The sequence below is a fragment of the Scyliorhinus canicula genome, chromosome 4 (assembly GCF_902713615.1).
Source record: "Scyliorhinus canicula chromosome 4, sScyCan1.1, whole genome shotgun sequence".
In the NCBI taxonomy this organism is placed as follows: domain Eukaryota; kingdom Metazoa; phylum Chordata; class Chondrichthyes; order Carcharhiniformes; family Scyliorhinidae; genus Scyliorhinus; species Scyliorhinus canicula.
Genome location: NC_052149.1, coordinates 28,790,948 through 28,809,992, shown reverse-complemented (window position 1 = coordinate 28,809,992; position 19,045 = coordinate 28,790,948). Strand labels below are relative to the sequence as shown.

Here is a 19,045-nt window from a genome sequence, read left to right as displayed (position 1 = left end):
GAAGTTGTAAGAAGAAGTAAGGAGAAGCTTGGAGTAGGTGTGAGTTAAGAGTAGTAGTATAGATTTCTGCAGCATATATCTTATTTATTAGTTAACACTTTGTAACATGTTAGAAGCATAATTAGTGTAGTGTAAATAAACTAGCTTGATATACTATAGCTTGATATCATTGGCTACACTACAACTTTAATTCATCCTGAGAAACTCAACAAAGAACATCAAACCCTCCTAACCTACACATCTTTGGAAACAAAGGGGCAATTTCAGAATGGCCAATCCACCTAACCTGCACATCTTTTGGTCTGTGGGAAGGAACCAGAGCACCCAAAGGAAACCCATGCAGACACGGCGAAGACATGGAAATGTGTAGACGTGCAAACCCCACACAGACAGTCACCCAAGGCCTGCAGTGAACCAGCATTAGTCCACTAAAACAGACACCAACATCTGGAGTGTGTACATGTGCAAATTGGACACGGAAATGCAGAGGTTGCAGGAAGGTCTACATTAATTTACAGGTTAATGTTGGCTCCAGATTGATTCCCTTATTTCCATCCCCCCAGACCCGTTAAATTCTCTTAAATGATCACAACTACCCTCCACCACTAGTGAGCATTTCTGGAGCCATGATTGGAAAATGCAGCTCACTGCAACTAAGCAAGAGTAGCCTTGGGACCTCACTGGGCATGTGTCCCGCTCTAACACAGTCAAATTTCTAGGCCCGCTCATCTTCAAGTTGAACAACTGATGTAAAGGTTTGTGTGAAAAGCAAACTGTCCTGGTTCCACAGGGGTCCAGTGATGCTGACCTCACCAGAGTGTGTGTAGATAGGTGCAAGGCCCTCCATTTACATGTCCTAACTTAAGGTCACATCTTGGGGTGTTTGCCTCCTCCCAGAGGCCACAAATTGTGGTTACTGGTGCCAGTTCATAGGGGGCAAGGAAGCTACCAGGAGTCCGCAGGGAAAAGATATACATGCATTTTATTGGACTGAGATGAGGGGCTGGTTTAGCTCACTGGGCTAAATCGCTGGCTTTTAAAGCATACCAAGCAGGCCAGCAGCACAGTTCAATTCCCGTACCAGCCTCCCTGGACAGGCGCCGGAATGTGGCGACTAGGGGCTTTTCACAGTAACTTCATTGAAGCCTACTCGTGACAATAAGCGATTTTCATTTCATTTCATTTCATTGCGGAATCTGTGCTTTATAGATTAGGAAACTACAGCAGAAAAATACAGCTCATTTACTGAACCTAGCATACACTTCATGTATAAAAGCAAATTACTGCGTGCTGGAATCTGAAACCAAAGAAAATGGTGGAAACTCTCAGCAGGTCTGGCAGCATCTGTAGGGAGAGAAAAGACGTATTGAGTCCAGACGACCCTTTGTCAAACCTTTGACAAAGAGTCATCTGGACTCGAAACATTAGCTCTTTTCTCTCCCTACAGATGCTGCCAGACCTGCTGAGATTTTCCAGCATATTTTCTTTAATACACTTCATGGACATGGGGCCAACTGTAACTTTAACTTAACTCGCTGGCTGAGAAACCCAAAGGATCAGGTCGAACGTTGGTTTTCCACCTAATTGTTTTCATTGGAGAATAACATTAAGCGAAATGTCAAACCAGTGATGCACCTCATCCCTCAAGCTTCCTTGCAGGCCACTTAGGTCAAAATTATCTGCTGTTCTCTCGTGATTATGGCTTCATTTGGAACGTCTTGCTCAACTGGAAACAATTGATAATGCGCTGAAATGCTTTTTCACTTTTAGTAACAAAACTACAACATATATCCGTCAACCCTGGAGTTTACCTGAGAATACTTTGTTCCAGTTTCCTGGATTGAAGCTCATCTTCCTGGTGTTGCTTTTTCATTGCTTCTTGTTCTTGAGGATAGATGTTGGCTACTCCCTCCAGGAGCCATCTTTCTCGCAAACTCTTTGACTGTTTGGAACAGCACAACATTAAGAATTGTTTTCCATCAACACCACACATCGTCACATAGTTTTTCATTGCACCAATGTTTATCAGCCTCCTTGAGGTTGAGTTTAATGATTAAGACCTCGCTTCTTGGCTGCGAGTCTGGAGGGTGAGGGAACTTTTAACCTCTCCAACTTGGATTTCAATTCACCTCAGAGTATTGAGTTCAAACTCTCTCCAATATTTACAACAATGCTAGATCTCCAGTATTGCATGGATTCATAACCCAGTGACACAGACCTAATTGGTATAAATGGCTGAAGTAAAAAATAAGAAAGTTTCATTCGTAAATGAGAGGATGCTCTTTTGAGTTTGGGGTGAAGGCACTTAGGGATAGTTTTCAATTTTGCTATCTGGGCAACAAAGTAACAGAGTGGATTTTCCACTAGTAGAAATTGCTCAATTTCCATAAAGGGTGGGCAATCCTCTCACCACTTTACTTCTCAGAAAGCAAAGACAAATATTAGCCCCATTGTTAAGACACTACAGAAGGAACATCTCTCTGTATCAACCTACTTCTAAATAATACCTTGCAACGTGTCCTGTGCCAATTGCATATTCACACAAGGCTATGCACCAAGTGGTAGAAAATTGGATTCGAAGAGATAGGTGTTTGATGGCCGCACAGACACAATAGAGGGATTATGTGGCCATGCCCGCCCAGCGACCGGAAAGTCCCGCCCGAGGTCAATGGGCCTTTCTGTGGTCTGCATCCTGCCCGTGGCGATCTTGCGGAGGGAGAGGTGGAAGAATCCAGCCCAATGGGTCGATGGGCCTCTTTCTGTGATGTAAAGCTCTATGACTCTCTGGCACTGTGGTTAATTAGGCATTAATTAGGATGTCACATAAAAATATAAACATACCAAACTGGGGTGTAGTTGCGTTAGGAGGTGAATGTTTGTAATGTGTCACTCTGTAAATGAATGTATGATTGAGTAAAGATGCACTCCAGTATTATCCTTCATCAAGTGGCTTTCTGGATTGGAACCTCCAAATTGAGCATGAAATGAGCTTCCAACCTCCATATCCTACTGTTTGATGGGCCTTGTATCTTGTGAAGAGGGACTGTAGCCTTTTAAAAAATAAGTTTAGAATACCCAATTTTTTTTTCCAATTAAGGGGCAATTTAGCGTGGCTAATCCACCTACCCTGCACATCTTTGGGTTGTGAGGGTGAGACCCACTCAGACACGGGGAGAATGTGCAAACTCCACACGAACAGTGACCCGGGGCCAGGATCAAACCCGGGTCCTCGGCGCCATGAGGCAGCAGTGCTAACCACTGCACCACCTTGCCACCCCTCGAGGGAATGTAGCCTAATCAGATACTTACTAATAGTGAGTTTATTTACACAATGTATACAAGGTGGGTTGCTGTGAATGCACATTGCATCTAAGTGCTGCCCGACTGCTGATATCAACGATACATCATAGCCTACAACACTCATCAGCATATCTATTCTATTAACCCATTGCACTCCACTCACTGTCACATAGGTGACCTACTTTTTATCTCTGTAACATTACCCGTTTCTCATTCTGCCACTGGCCTTCTGCTGTTGGAACCTTCACCCCCATTTTTATGTGGTGTCTTTATTTGACTATTTTGTTCTTGACACTTAAAATCAACCCATTTAATCCCTATTTCAGTGCAAATACATTTGATCAGAAACTGGAATTAAACATTGCATAAAAACATAAGAAATAAGAGCAGGATTCAGCCATACAGCCAGCCCCCCTATAAGATCATGACTGAACTTTGACCTCAAGAATGATTTGAGAAATTGGGCTTGTTCTCCTTGGAGCACGAAGATTTTTATTTAAAAAATTTTTTAGAGTACCCAATTCATTTTTTCCAATTAAGGAGGCAATTTAACATGGACCATCCACCTAGCCTGCACATCTTTAGGTTGTGGGGGCAAAACCCATGCAGACACGGGGAGAATGTGCAAACTCCATACAGACAGTGACCCAGAGCCGGGATTGAACCTGGGACCTCGGCGCCGTGAGGCAGCACGGCTAACCCACTGCGCCACCATGCTGCCCTGGAGCAAGAAGATTAAGAGGTGACCTTATTGTGGTCAAAATTATGAACAATTTTGACAGTGTAAAGAACGATATTCTGTTTCCGCTATTTGGTATGTCAGTGACTAAGGGGTCACAATTTCCAGATGGTCAACTAGAGAGCTAAGAGTGAGTTGAGGAGATGAGACGGTGTTTATGTAGCACAGTGGGCTAAACAGCTGGCTTATAATGCAGAACAAGGCTAGTAGCGTGGGTTCAATTCCCGTATCGGCCTCCCCGAACAGGCGCTGGAATGTGGTGACTAGGGGCTTTTCACAGTAACTTCATTGAAGCCTACTTGTGATAATAAACGATAATTAGTATTATTATTCTTTACTCAGAGTTGTTAGGATTTGGAATGTGCTGCCTGGAAGAGTGGTGAAGGGGGCTTTTCATAGGAGGTTTCAAAAGAGAGCTGGATATATATTTGAAAGTGACGAATTGAGAGGGCTACAGAGATAGGGCTGGAGAATGATACCAGCTGGGTAGCTCTTTTGGGGGCCGGTGCAGACACGATGGGCTTACTTAGTTATTTTTCACTGCAGCCTGTTACCACCTCACAATCTGGAAAGCGTTGATTGGTGACACCCCCCCCCCCCCTCCTCCACCCCCACCCCCCACCAGGTTCAAGTGTCTGCCCACCACCCTTGGTGGTGCAACCTGACTCCTTGCCAATTAACAAACACCTCTCCGCAAGTCCTGGTGAGTGAGACTTTGGAACAGGTTTCTGGCCCAACCCTTGTTTCCCCTATCCGCCACACTGACCACCCTGACTCTTACTAACTTTTACAGATGCACCATAGAAAGCATCCTATCTGGCTGCATCATGGCCTGGTATGGCAACTGCTCGGCCCAAAACTCCAAGAAACTTCAAAGAGTTGTGAACGCAGCCCAGCCTATCACACAAACCCGCCTCCCATCCATTGACTCCATCTACACCTCCCGCTGCCTGGGGAAAGTGGGCAGCATAATCAAAGACCCCTCCCACCCGGCTTACTCACTCTTCCAACTTCTTCCATCGGGAAGGAGATATAAAAGTCTGAGAACACTCACGAACAAATTCAAAAACAGCTTCTTCCCCGCTGTTACCAGACTCCTAAACGACCGTCTTATGGACTGACCTGATTAATACTACACTCCTGCATGCTTCACCCGATGCCTGTCTATGTATTTACATTGTGTACCTTGTGTTGCCCTATTATATATTTTATTTTTATTTTATTTTCATGTACTAAATGGTCTGAGCTAGTCGCAGAAAAATACTTTTCACTGTACCTCGGTGCATGTGAAATAAACAAATCCATCCATCCACCCAGAGGGAAAATCCAGTCCATTGTGTAGATATTTTGCGTGCTTTTATTTTTTTTTTAAATGCAGATCTGTGATACAAAATAGAGGTTTTGTGCTGCTCCACCCCTTGACATCAACTTCTGTTGTGGCATGGGAAGTATAATATCATGTTTCAGACTCGTTTTATAATTTCTACTTGGATTAAGATAGTGCTGTGCAGTCTGTGGCACAGCACATCAAATCGCCAGCATGTCCTATCACTGTTGATCTGAAAACCCTAAAGGCACTGTGATGTGACCATCAATTCACCCGAGACACGATTGGAAGTAAATTGTGGTTTTAATAGACTTACAACTGAACCTGCCTGCGACCAGAACTGAGGACAGGCTCACACTTTATACTTCTGGTAGTGGGAGGGGCCATGGGCAGAGCCATGGGCGGAGCCAAGGGTGGAGCCCTGTACAAGCTCCTCAACTCCCCCTGTGGGCAGAGCCGTGCAACGGCTCATAGACAGAGCCCACAAGGACACAATACAATACAGTGTGAATTACATTCACCACACACTGTTATTTTGGTAGGAATTTTGCAACGGTAGTTTAACTAATGTGAATTGAATAATAAATCAGATACAATGACAACAATATAAGTGGGGAATTGACAACTACAAGCTCTGCAAGAATGAGTTCAAAGTGAATCTACCTGATACAATTTTATTGTGACGGCATTATTCTGTAATGCTTCTTTGAGTGAAACCCAGCAATTAGCACTTCACACATTTATATTCTGTGACTCATACCCAACAGAACAACAGGAGCAGCAGCAACGTGCTTCTGTGTATGGGCTCCAACTTGCTAAGATACTTCCCGGACAAAACCTGGCCTGGCGCCGCACCCCGGAGGGAGATATTAGGGCAGATGGTCAAAGAAGTGGAGTTTATCAGCACCTTAAAAGGAAGGAAGAGGGGTGGAAATATTTAGGGAAGAAATTCCAGGGCTAAGAGCTCAGGCAGCTGAAGACGTGGCTACCAATGGTGAAGCGATTAAAATCAGGCATATTCACCAGGCCAAAATTAGAAAGCTGCAGATATATTGCAGGACAGTAAGGCTACAAAGCATTACAGTTGTAAGGAGGGATTTGAAAATAGGGGTAAGGATTTTAAAGTCGAGGTGTTATTTGACTGGGAGGAAATGTATATCAGAAAGCACAGGGGTGATGGGTGAAGAGAACTTGGTGCAAATAATGACAGAGACAGTATAACTTCAAGTTTACAAAGGATAAGACATGGTCGATCAATCAACAGAGTGGTGGAATTGGGAAAATTAAAATCAGCAAAGGCATGCGCAAAAGCTTTGACAGAAGAGCTGAGGCAAGGTCAGAGTTGGCGAGATTTTAAAAAAATAATTTATGAGTGTTTCTGGTTAAGTCAGCATTTATTGCACATCTGTTTATTATTTTTCAATTTTTTCAAATAAGGGGAAATTTAGCGTGGCCAATCCACCTACGCTGCACATCCTTGGGTTGTGGGGGTGAGACCCACACAGACACGGGGAGAATGTGTAAACTCCAGATGGACAGTGACCCAGGGCCGGGATTCGAACCTGGCTCCTCAGCGCCGTGAGGCAGCAATGTCAACCACCGCACCACCTTGCCACCCATTCAGAGATTAGTTAAGAGTAAACTACATTGCTATGGTTACAGATGTTGAACTAGCCAGTCTTAGTGATGGAGTGGATATGTGATTGGAAGTCATTGATCCTGTATTGGGATCAAATATGAAATGAAGGTGACAAAACAGTCTGGTTCAGCTTCAGATAGTTGCCAAGGAGAGAGATGAAATGATGGCTAGGAAATGGTGTGATGGGAATAGAAGAAAATAGGTCCTCTGGTACTATACCTTTAAATGCTTAAGCTTCAGTTTCTCCTCGTCCACTTCGAATCTTTGTCTGGTAATTTTCTCTTGTATTTTCCTCTTGTCCTGTAAAATTAGAGGAAGAATGCAAGTCACCTGACTATCTATTTTATTTTATTTCTCAACAATAATATTAAGTAAAACATCATTTTGTGACCAGCAGCAAAGTGGTGGCACTCACCGCTGATCAAACTAGCTGGCATCTGGAGGTTGACTACTGTAATTTCTATTGAAGTCCTGACCTTAACAAGGCAGCATTACAAAGAGAGGAGCACAATTAAGAAGTTTCAAAAATCGGAAACCAATAAACACTTACCGTCAGGCCAGATTTGTGAACCCGTGCTTACTGCCAGTGGCAGCCGTGTGCATTGAACGCAAGAAAAATATTATTCAATTATGACCTGGAGGTTATTGCCAACAGTGGGGACCACTGAGAGACAAACTGCTGGATTTAACCTCAGTGATAATATTAAGAGCTTGTCAGCACTCACTGGCAGCAAGACCTCAATCGGATCAGAGATGGAAATGTGGCTGCATTAAATTGATGCACCAATACAATACAAGCAACTCCCTCTGAGTTCTCAAACGTGAACACAATTCTGCCCCAATTCAAAGTGAACCTACACAAAGCTAGGAAATCATTCAGGTTAGAAGAAGCTGTGCCAAAAGGAGGCATTTTAGCTACCTCTGCTCTTTGGAAACAGGGCAGAACGTGAGTTTAAATCCAAACGTAGTGCCCCTATTACTCTTCCACCATCCCATGGTTATTTAAATCAGGACATGTAAATCAGGGTGGCATGGTGGGTCAGTGGTTAGCATTGCTGCCTTACAGCGCCAGGGACCCGGGTTTGATTCCAGCCTTGGGTTACTGCGTGGAGTCTGCATGTTCTCCTCATGTCTGCGTGAGTTTCCTCTGGGTGCTCCGGTTTCATCCCACAGTCCAAAGATGTGCTAGTTAGGTGGACTGGCCATGAACAATGCAGGGGTTATGGGGGGGATAGGGTGGAGGAGTGGGCCGAGGTACAGTCCTCCTTTAGATTATTGGTGCAGACTCAATGGGCCGAATGGCCTTCTTCTGCATTGTAGAGAATCTATGACTTAAAAAAAATGTTTATTACATTTTTTTCATTATAAACAAAATAATATCAAACAACTAACCCCAGTTACAATATCAAAGAACAAGACAACAACAGAACTAAACTAAGTCCCTTAACAACTGAAAATGACTAACTCTTTGAAAAAGGAAATGATTGGCTGCCATCTTAGGTAGAATCCTTCTACCAACCACTTGAAATGAAATGAAAATCGCTTATTGTCACGAGTAGACTTCAACGAAGTTACTGTGAAAAGCCCCTAGTCGCCACATTCCGGCGCCTGTCCGGGGAGGCTGGTATGGGAATTGAACCGTGCGGCTGGCCTGCTTGGTCTGCTTTAAAAGCCAGTGATTTAGCCGAGTGAGCTAAACCAGCCCCTAGCTAAACCACTTGAGCTAAACCAGCCCCTAGCTAAACGCCTTGATGGTTTACTTAACCTTTTACAAATGTAAGGAAGACAAGAGGTCACCAAACTAAGTTGAGACACAGGGTTTATCTGACTACAGCGAGGATGAGCAAATACTTCTCTGGGGTGGAGGGCAAGTGTGAGCATTGTCCTCGGGGGCCGGCTAACCACACTTGTATGTTCTGGTCTTGCCCCAAGGTAGTAAACTTTGGGACCCTTTCTTCAACACAATGTCATAGATTCTCAATGTTGCTTTGGAGCCATGTCCACTAGTCACTATTTTCAGGGTGTCAGACTCGCCGGTGCTCCAGAGCTCATCTCAGAGCTCATCTCCAGGCTATTAAGGAGGGAAAGATGAGGATGTCTGCTTTCCCCTCTGGAATAGGCGATTCAGACACTGACCAGAACAAGGAAACTGGTAGGGATCTCCCAGATAGTGTACATATATTTTGTGTAAATAAAACTTTGCTTCTTATCTTACTTGGTGTGGACTCCCTGTGCCTTTATTAAAACCACTTTTCCACATTTGCCATCAACTCCGGGGTTAAGGCAAGTGAGTACTGGTGGTCCACCTCAAGAATGGAGTCCGCCAGCTGCTCCACCCTCGCTGTCTTTACCATGTGCACTTTGTCAGAAATTACCTCCCCCTGATGACCACCTTAAAGTCTTCCCACAGCTTGGAAGGCGAGATAGACTCCCTGTTATTAAATGTAATACATTCCCCAATGGCGATGGACATGTATTCTCTTGCCCACTAATAATGCCATATCCAGTCTCCATGTTGGGATGCTGGGACGGACCTGATTCTTCTGCGAAATCACCAAAATGTGGGATATGGCTTGAAATCACAATCGCCAAGTAACCCATCGCCACCAGAAAAGTTTAATAATGCCTATGAAACCATTGTCTATTGTCATTAAAAACCCATCAGGTTCACAAATCCCCTTGAGGGAAGGAAATCTGTCATCCTTACCTGATCTGGCCTACATGTGACTCCAGAACCACAGAAATGTGGTTGACTCTTAAATGCCCTCAGGGACGGGCAACAAATGTTGGCCGAGCCAGTAACATCCACATCCCATTAATGAATAAAAAAAAAAATTCACTTCTGTGAGGGAAGTTGGCAAACCAGACGGGGTTTTACATATATTTTCTGGTCACTGAGACTAGCTTCATATGGTGGGATTTGAACCCAATTTCCCCATTTGCCTGCACCTCTGGATTATTAATCTAGTTACCATCACCCCTTCAATGGTCCACTGGCAGCGCTTCCTTTGCTGACAGTCCTCTCAGGAAAACCTAGTCGGTAACAAGTGGAGGACTTCACTTCACAGGCTAGTGGAAAAGGATGATCCGAAACATCCCCTGATATCAGATGCGGCATGGTAGCACAGTGGTTAGCACAGTTGCTTCACAGCGGCAGGGTCCGAGGCTTCGATTCCTGGCTTGGGTCACTGTCTGTCCGGAGTGTGCATGTTCTCCCCTGTCCACGTGGGTTTCCTCCGGGTGCTCCAGTTTCCTCCCACAAGTCCGGAAAAGACGTGCTTGTTAGGTGAATTGGACATTCTGAATTCTCCCTCGGTGACCCCGAACAGGCGCCGGAATGTGGCGACTGGAGGATTTTCACAGTAACTTCATTGCACTGTTAATGTAAGCCTACTTGTGACACTAATAACGATTATTATTATTATTATCCACGTAAAGGTTTTGGCCACTGCCGCCTTGAGCTTCCCCTATAACCCCTGATCCACATTTGGGAAATCCTTTCACTGACAGGAAAGGTGGGTGCTCCTCTTTGTGAGGAATGGAATTGGGAGGCCTTCTCACCTGACCATGCAGGCCTGGGAGAAAGTCGGCGGAGAGGTTAATAGGACCATCCTGCAGTGCTGCAGAAGGACGACTGACCTGCTCTATTCCGCCAGGTTAAGTGAAACTTACCTCACACTCTCTCCAGGGCATTAGGCAGTCTGAGGGTTAGGGTCCTCAGGGCTGTCACACTATTTGAGGGTTAGTGTCCTCAGGGCTGTCACACTACCTTCTGGGACACCAGCACTGAATGTCTGTCAGCCACATTAAGTTCATTATCTCATGTAAGCTCCTGCACAAATGGCAACTTAATCCTTTACTGGGGTGGACTCAGCAGGCACAAGAGGCGTGCATGCTTCTGAACAGCTCTTTCATCCATAGCGTTCACAGTAAATCCATCTGTCGTCAAACAAGGCAAAATCTCCCACAACAAAAGGGAAAGCCAAGACAAGTGGGGGAACACCAAAGTTACAGACTCTGACTATTTACAGAACAGGCCTCAGCGCTGATTGCTGAGGTTATGTAGAAGGGTCACATAGAATAGAATCCCTACCATGCAGAACAAGGCCATTCAGCCCATCGAGTCTGCACCAGTCCCTGGAAAGGGCATCCTATCTAAGCCCACGCCTCCACCCTATCCCCGTAACCCAGTAACCCCACTAACATTTTTGACACTAAGGGGCAACTTAGCATGGCCAATCAACCTAACCTGCACATCTTTCGACTGTGGGAAGAAACCGAAGCACCCGGAGGAAACTCACGCAGACATGGGTAGAAAGCGCAAACTCCGTACAGACAGTTACCTGAGGCTGGAATTGAATCAGAGTCCCTGGAGCTGTGAGGCAGCAGTGCTAATCACTGTACCACGGTGCCGACCATCGAATTTTACAATCTGTCGTGGTGGGATTCGAACCCAGGTCCCCAGAGCATTGCCCAGTGCCTCGGGATTGCTACGCCACTGTCTCACATGGACTCGGAACATTAACAATGGCCGTAATTTTTCGAACCCATTTGACACACACGCAAATCCTGTTATGGCCGCTAACTCTCGCAAGCGGACCATAACGGGATATGTGTCGGCAAGATTTCAGAATGAGATGGTCCCCAACCCCCACCGGTCACGTGTTTACCCAGAAAGGGTAAATACTATTAAAATATTTAAAGCCATACCTTCCAACCCTGTGTGATGCCCCCCCCCCCCCCCCCCCCACCCCGGCCACTCCACCGGTGGCATGGTGTCACACTGGTGCAATTCACTACTGATTTTTGAAATCCGAAACCGGTCGTGATGACCATGCCAGGGGTGTGGAGGTGCCTGGAGGCCCTAGGGTTGAAGACTGAGGCTGGGTAGTGCATCAGCACCCTGACAAAGCCCATTGGCATTGCTCCCAGCAGTCCAATGTCATCAGCAGGATCTACGATGGGAAAAAAATTGTCATTGACTCCTGTGTCAGTACTGACTGGGCCACGTTTCTCCCTAATGCAATGGTCACCCAGGTCAGAAACTTGTCAGGTTTCTGACATCAGCAGGGTCCTGAGGGTCTGAAACTAATCAACCTGTTGTCCCAGCGAGGTAATCTCCGTGAGGGCAATGCAAACAAACCTCTCAGCTTTGGTGCATAATGTGTAATTACAGGTTGCTGCATTCTATATACAAAGGGTGATTGGGGGTCAGTAGTAAGGTGATGCAGCCCCACCATGCATTCATGAGAGCTGGGAATGGGAGAAATGGAGTTCTCTTGATTCTGCTCCAACTTGACATGTCCAAATGCAAACCATGAAATAACTTTATTTCGTTCAGACCGCCTTACTAATCTGGTGTCACACTGACAAGAGTGCATCCATGTGTGAACTGGCTTTTTAGCAGCTTGAAAGCTGCCATACTCATTCACTTGGTGATGCCATGGTTAAAAGGACTATAATATGTGGAGCTGTTTAGGGATGTGCACTAAGGGAGTGTTTATCACTTTCTACAGAGGGTACATGCTGCAAAAGCTAAAGGCCTTCAAACCATGATCACATCATTAGGGAAGAAGGTCCTGATTCTACTTTTGTGATCATTGTGACATTTCTCACCTTTCCTCAGCTGTTCACACTGAGAATGGAGTTATGCTTGCATCTCCTGCATCAGGTGAAGAAACATTCTTGTGAAAATTAGTCTTTGCCTTATTCCTTCTGGAATTCTGCAGCTATGAGGCTGTCATGGGGACATCTGCCATGTTGTATCCATACAATGGCCCCTTCATGTGGCTCATGTGAATCCAGACCTGGGGTGGAATGTCCTGCATTGCATCACTCCTCAAATGCACTTTTTTGGTGAAGAACGAATATCACTAACCATATTTTGTTGGGGGGTCCTTTGCCTGATCCTTGTCCACTGGCTATGCGGGGATTAATTGAACTGAGTTTAATTAATTATATTGCCTTCAGTTCTTCATCATCAGGTGCCAAAGGAAATACTCATTAAAGAGTCAGAAATTTACATTGGAACATTTTACCAATGTGACATTTGTCTTAGTTTAGATTTGTTAATTATAAATTAAAACAGGAAATTCGGCATCAAGTATGTTTTACAGAGAGTTGTTTCATGTCAGGGAATTAGATTTTTTTTTGTTTAAAATTACTTATCTCCTTTTGGAATATAATAGCAGGAGGTTTAATAATGGTGACATTTTGATTGCACCACCTTCCATACCAAGAACCATGATAGTTAGAAGATTCATTTTAAACATCAAACATTTGGCACATGGGACATTTCCCTGGTTAATTCAATTATATCAGATGTTCCTAATAAGCAGAGTACAGACCATACTTAACCGGCTTGAGTTAGCAAAACCAAAACAAAACGCCTACTGTGAGGTGTGGTTTTGCAATTGGGCAGCACTTATTGAATAATTCTGAGTGCACTAATAGCTACACTAACAACCAATTAGTTTCACAGCAGGGTACTTGAGATCCATTCAAGCGTGAAGGGAAATGAAAATAATTAACCCAAACATCTGGCTCTCTGGAAGCTATCAATTACAGACTACAAATGCTATTTGTCTTTGAAGTGAATAGAAGACTTACAGATAAAAGGATCTGAGGGGGTTTAAATGCCTTGTGATGTGGTTTTGGCTTTCTACAGCTACTGCTTTCTAGACATCTGTCTGAGGCAGCAGGTGAAGGCACTGGTGAGTGAGAAAGCAGGGCTTTTTTTCACTGGTTCTGCCCAAACTGCTCTCAGGCAGGTGTGACTGATGAAGGGAGGGGGCTTTCTTCTATGAAGCGGGGGAGTCATCTGATATGGAGTGTCTGGCGGGATGTCTGTTGGGGGTCACTGATGGGGTGTTCTGATGGGTGTCTCTGGTGAGGATGTCTGGTGGGAGGTCTGTTGGGGCTCTCTGGTGGTGGGGTCTGATGGGGGTGTATGATGGGGGCCTCTGGTGGAGCTCCCTGGTGGTGGGGACTGGTGGGGATCTCCGGTGGGGGGTCTGTTGGAGCTCCCTGGTGGTGGGGACTGATGGGGATCTCTGGTGGGGGGTCTGTTGGAGCTCCCTGGTGGCGGGGACTGATGGGGATCTCTGGTGGGGGGTCTGTTGGAGCTCCCTGGTGGCGGGGACTGATGGGGATCTCTGGTGGGGGTTCTGTTGGCGCTCCCTGGTGGTGGGGACTGATGGGGGTCTCTGGTGGGGGGTCTGTTGGACTCCCTGGTGGTGGGGTCTGATGGGTGGTATGATGGGGCTTCTGGTGAGGGTCACGTCACCTCCATGCATGTGTTCTGTAGGGGTGAGGTAACTCAGAAATTCCCGTGTTGGGGGGGGAGGATGTCCCTATTTGTTGGGGGTGGGCATATTTGTGTTGCGGGGGGAGAAAGAGGGGTCCAGCTGCCAGACCTCGCTATCGGGCGGCTATTTATGAGCAACTGAATCCCTTGTGATCCCCGCCATGCATAGATTTGGGTGGCAAAGGACACTGAATCATTTCTGGGCGCTGCTCTCAGCATCAGCGTGGAACAGAAGCGGGAATCTCTCGGTTGGAGAATCCTGCCCTTTCTGCACTGAAGTTCAGAAGAATGAGGGGCAATCTCAAAGGAACTTATAAAATTCGAACAGGACTTGACCAGGGAGAGGCAAGAAGGATGTTCCCGATGGTGGGGGTGTCCAGATGGTGGGGGGTCATAGTCCAAGGATAGGACAGGGATGAGGAGAAACATTTTCACCCAGAGAGTGGTAGGCCTATGGAATTTTCTACCACAGAAGGCAGTTGAGGCCAAAACATTGTGGGTGGGATTCTCTGTCCCGCCGCACCTGTTTGCTGCTGCAGCGCACCCCCGCCGGCAGCGGGGATCCTCCGTCCCGGTAGCCGGCCAATGGGGTTTCCCATTGTGGGCACCCCCACTCCTTCGGGAAATCCGCGGGTGTGAGTGCGCTGCCCGCGAAATGGAGGATAACACCGGTGGAGAATCCGGCCCAGTATGTTTCCAAGATGGAGTTAGATATTGCTCTTCAGCCTAAAGGGATGAAAGGATATGGGGGGAAAGTGGGAACCGGTTACTGAGTTGGATGATCAGCCATGATCATTTTGAATGGTGGAACAAGCTCAATGGGGGGAATGGCCTACTCCTGCTCCTATTTTCTATGTTTCTATATCTCTATAAAAAGCTGCAGTGCAATCATATGCCAAATTATAATGTACAGATCCACTAGCCACATGGAGAACGGAAAGAAATGCACTGATGAAGCTCCAGCAGACTCTGCATTTTGAGTCTGAAGTGTGGTTATTTCTAACTTATAGGAATCAGAAGCTGTAACATGGTAGCAGTGGGTGTCTGTGAGTAAAATACCAAACATCTTGAAGAAAGTTAATGCTGAATTAGATGAAGAATCAACTCAAATTAGTCCCAGGGAAAGAGAAAAACCGAGTGAATCGTATGAAAAGAAAATGACCAGAGGCACAACAATAAACATGCAGCTACAGTTCATGATCATAGAATTATAGAATCCTTGCAGTGCAGAAGAAGGGCACTGACCCTCTGAAAGAGCACCCTACCCATGTCCACTTCCCCATCCAATCTGCCCTAGCCCTGTAACCTAATCTGCACATCCCTGGACACTAAGGGGCAATTTAGCATGGCCAATCCATCTAACCTGCACATCTTTGGGCTGTGGGGGGAAACTGGAGAACCGGGAGGAAACCCACGTGGACATGGGGAGAAAGTGCAAACTTCACATAGTCAATCAAGGTCAGAACTGAAGCTGGATCCCTGACGCTGTGAGACAGCAGTGCTAACCACTGTGCCACCGTGCCACCCCTACTGATAGATTGGGAGGTCAATAATGTCATAGAGGCATTGGAGAAGTATAAACAAATGTGCGGTTTGACATTCAGTGGCTTTCTGAAAGGCAGCAGTGAAGAGGAAAGGATCAATAACATCCTTTTTTGAGCGGGAGCAAAAAGTTTAAATTTGTGTAAGAGCAGGAAACTCAGTGAAGGTGACAGCAGAAACCAAGTCTAGAGTTTTGAAAAATTCAGCACACGTCTCTGTCATAATATCTACTCATGGATATAATGAGATGCAGACAGGCAGTGATTGACACACAGGATAACCAATGAACACACACGCCACAGAACAACCAATCACCAGACACGACACTACCACTATGAAACACACGAGGCATTAAGACCCTGCCTCTTCTCACTGGATACAGCTACAGAGATAGTTAGAGTGCACAAGGCCATGAGCACCATCTCCTGTGTCAGAAGCCTGATTCGAGTCTCACTGCATCCAGTTGCAGTCGATGTTAGACCAACTCAGATAACACATCAGTCCCTCGCCACTGATATGAATTTCTAGGCCTGAGGCTGGAATCCGGTGAGCCTGTTGAACAAACTTCAGAACACAAATTAAATACAGCCAGAAAATATAAATTCAGGGACACAAACGAAAGGCTGCTCGATTAGCACACGTGGGGATACTGCGCACCCTGACGTACGGAGAAAATTTATCGACAGGACAGACTCATAATGTTGCAGGCTGGGGCTACTGCCACAAGTGGACAGTTGAAGACGCTAACTTCCAAGCAGCTAGGTTGATGCTGTGAAACAGAAATAAACGAATGCGCAACAGGCAGAGAGAAAGGTGTCCAGGAGCCGTGGACGGCGGCACGAGATCACAGACAGAAGGGAATGGTCCGTCATGCGGATCAAACCCCAGAGCTTGCAGAAAGCCAAATTACTGGGAAAGATGTGCAGGCGAAGACAGAACATTGCAAACAAGTTATCAGAACCTGACCAACAGCACTGATTCACCATGAAGGAGAAAAAGCGGGGGTGGGGGTGGGGGGGGGGGGGGGGGGGCGGAGGGTGAGACAATGGGTTTGAGAACACAATGGACATAGGAACCAGGAAATGGCTGGATGCGACAGTTCCCAGAGAAAATAAATTCACACAACAGTTCAGATCAGGAAGAGGGTGAGGAATAAACTCACAACTATAAATCTGAAGCTGAACCTTGATGCCGGAGGAAAAACAGTGTAAGAAAATGGGCTCCCCTAGAAAGGCTCTCTGATGCCCAGCAACCTCATGCTAATGGCATATGGGGAACTGAGATTTGACAGCTAGGAATAACCCAAATCAGAGGTACACACAGGAGAACAGATGTTAACTGTATCAAAAACACAGCAGGTCTGGCAGCATCTGTGGAGAGGGAAAATAGAGTTTGTTTTGAGTCTGTATGGCCCTTCAGAAGAACATCTATTATCGATGTTAACTGTTTGTTCTACATCAGTGAAACAGATTGTGCTGCCATCCTGGGGCTCATCTCAGTGAACCATGGGATATAAAATCGAGGGATATAAATCCAGCACCTATTTGATGTACCCATTGAAATGGAGTCAAGTTAGAGATGACAATAATAAAATAATAATAATAATCTTTATTATTGTCACAAGTAGGCTTACATTAACAAACTTCAGAACACAAATTAAATACAGCCATTTAATAAAACAGTACTAGCCTATCAGAGATGACATTAGGGCAGCAGGGTAGCATGGTGGTTAGCATAAATGCTTCACAGCTCCAGGGTCCCAGGTTCGATTCCCGGCTGGGTCACTGTCTGTGTGGAGTCTGCACGTCCTCCCCCTGTGTGCGTGGGTTTCCTCCGGGTGCTCCGGTTTCCTCCCACAGTCCAAAGATGTGCGGGTTAGGTGGATTGGCCATGCTAAATTGCCCGTAGTGTCCTACTAAAAGTAAGGTTAAGGGGGGGGGTTGTTGGGTTACGGGTATAGGGTGGATACGTGGGTTTGAGTAGGGTGATCATGGCTCGGCACAACATTGAGGGCCGAAGGGCCTGTTCTGTGCTGTACTGTTCTATGTTCTATGTTCTATCTCACTAGAAGATGATATTTTGCTAGCCAGATACAGAATAATCATACCCAAAATGATGGAGGAGGAATTTCTCCAGAAGATGCTTGAAGGCCACATAGGAATGGAGAAGTGTAATCTCAGAGGCTGACCAGCTGTGTACTGGACAGATGTATACAAAGACATTGAAAAAATGGTGTCTACATGCAATGTATGCCAGAAGTACAAAAATACACAGCAGAAAGAGGAGATGATAGCTACTGAAGTACTGCCCAGATGGCATTCTGCGGGAGGTGATTTATTCACACTCGATCAGGAATGGTGTCTCATAATTGCAGAGCTACTGCTCAAAGTTCCCAGTTTATCTGAAAAGCAAAAGATTTGAGAGCTACAATAATGATTCCGGCAATACGGGTTCTGTTAGTTGAGCAAGGATTTCCTGAAAGAAGAATATGTGACAATGGAACCCAAATCACCTTTAGAGAATTTAAGGAATTCAGTAAACAGTAGGAGTTCCATTACATCACCACATTGCCAACTGGATATGGGTTGATAGAAAGACACATCCAGGCAGCCAAGAGAACGGTCACAAAACACTTAAGAGATGAAAGGCCTCAGGGTCCTGCACTTCCGACTGCGGTCCGCGCATGTGCAAGGCCTTGCGCAACATAGCGGACCACACCGTGGGCCGGCTCTGGACAATATAGCCCCCCCCCCCCGAGATCGCGTGCACCCGCCGATTGCTGGCCCCCGATCGCGAGCCTGGCCATGCTGGGGCCCCCTCCCGGGGCGCGATTCTCCCGAGTTACGAAAAATCGGGAAGCTGGCGTCAAAAACGGGCGCGTTGACGCCAGCCTCCGCCCCCCCCGACCGGGAACCGATTCTGCTCCCCGGTCGGGGCTAACAACGCGCGGCCGTGAATTTCGTTAAGCCCGCTAGCCAAAGTTAGCGACGGCTGACATGTCAGATGACGTCAGCCGCGCATGCGCAGATTGGACGACTCCAATCCGCGTATGCGCGGATGACGTCATCACGCATATGCGTGAAACCCGCGCATGCACGGGTCGGTATGCCCCTCAGCAGCCCTGCGAATGGATCCAGCGGGGCGGCGGAGGGAGAAAGAGTGCGCGGGTTAAGTACCCGCTGCCCGTGATCG

At 46.3% G+C, this 19,045-nt stretch overlaps 1 protein-coding gene across 4 annotated transcripts in view; it reads right to left on the bottom strand.

The window, feature by feature from the left end:
* Positions 1–19,045, bottom strand: part of palmdb (palmdelphin b) — a 114,011-nt gene that overhangs the window by 47,185 nt on the left and 47,781 nt on the right. For all 4 annotated transcript variants that reach the window (XM_038793928.1, XM_038793924.1, XM_038793926.1 and 1 more), the window contains exons 3-4: positions 7,225–7,305; positions 1,812–1,942 (exon numbers count right to left, since the gene is read on the bottom strand). In XM_038793928.1, the coding sequence (XP_038649856.1) occupies positions 1,812–1,942; positions 7,225–7,305 (212 nt within the window). The remainder of the gene's footprint in view (positions 1–1,811; positions 1,943–7,224; positions 7,306–19,045) is intronic.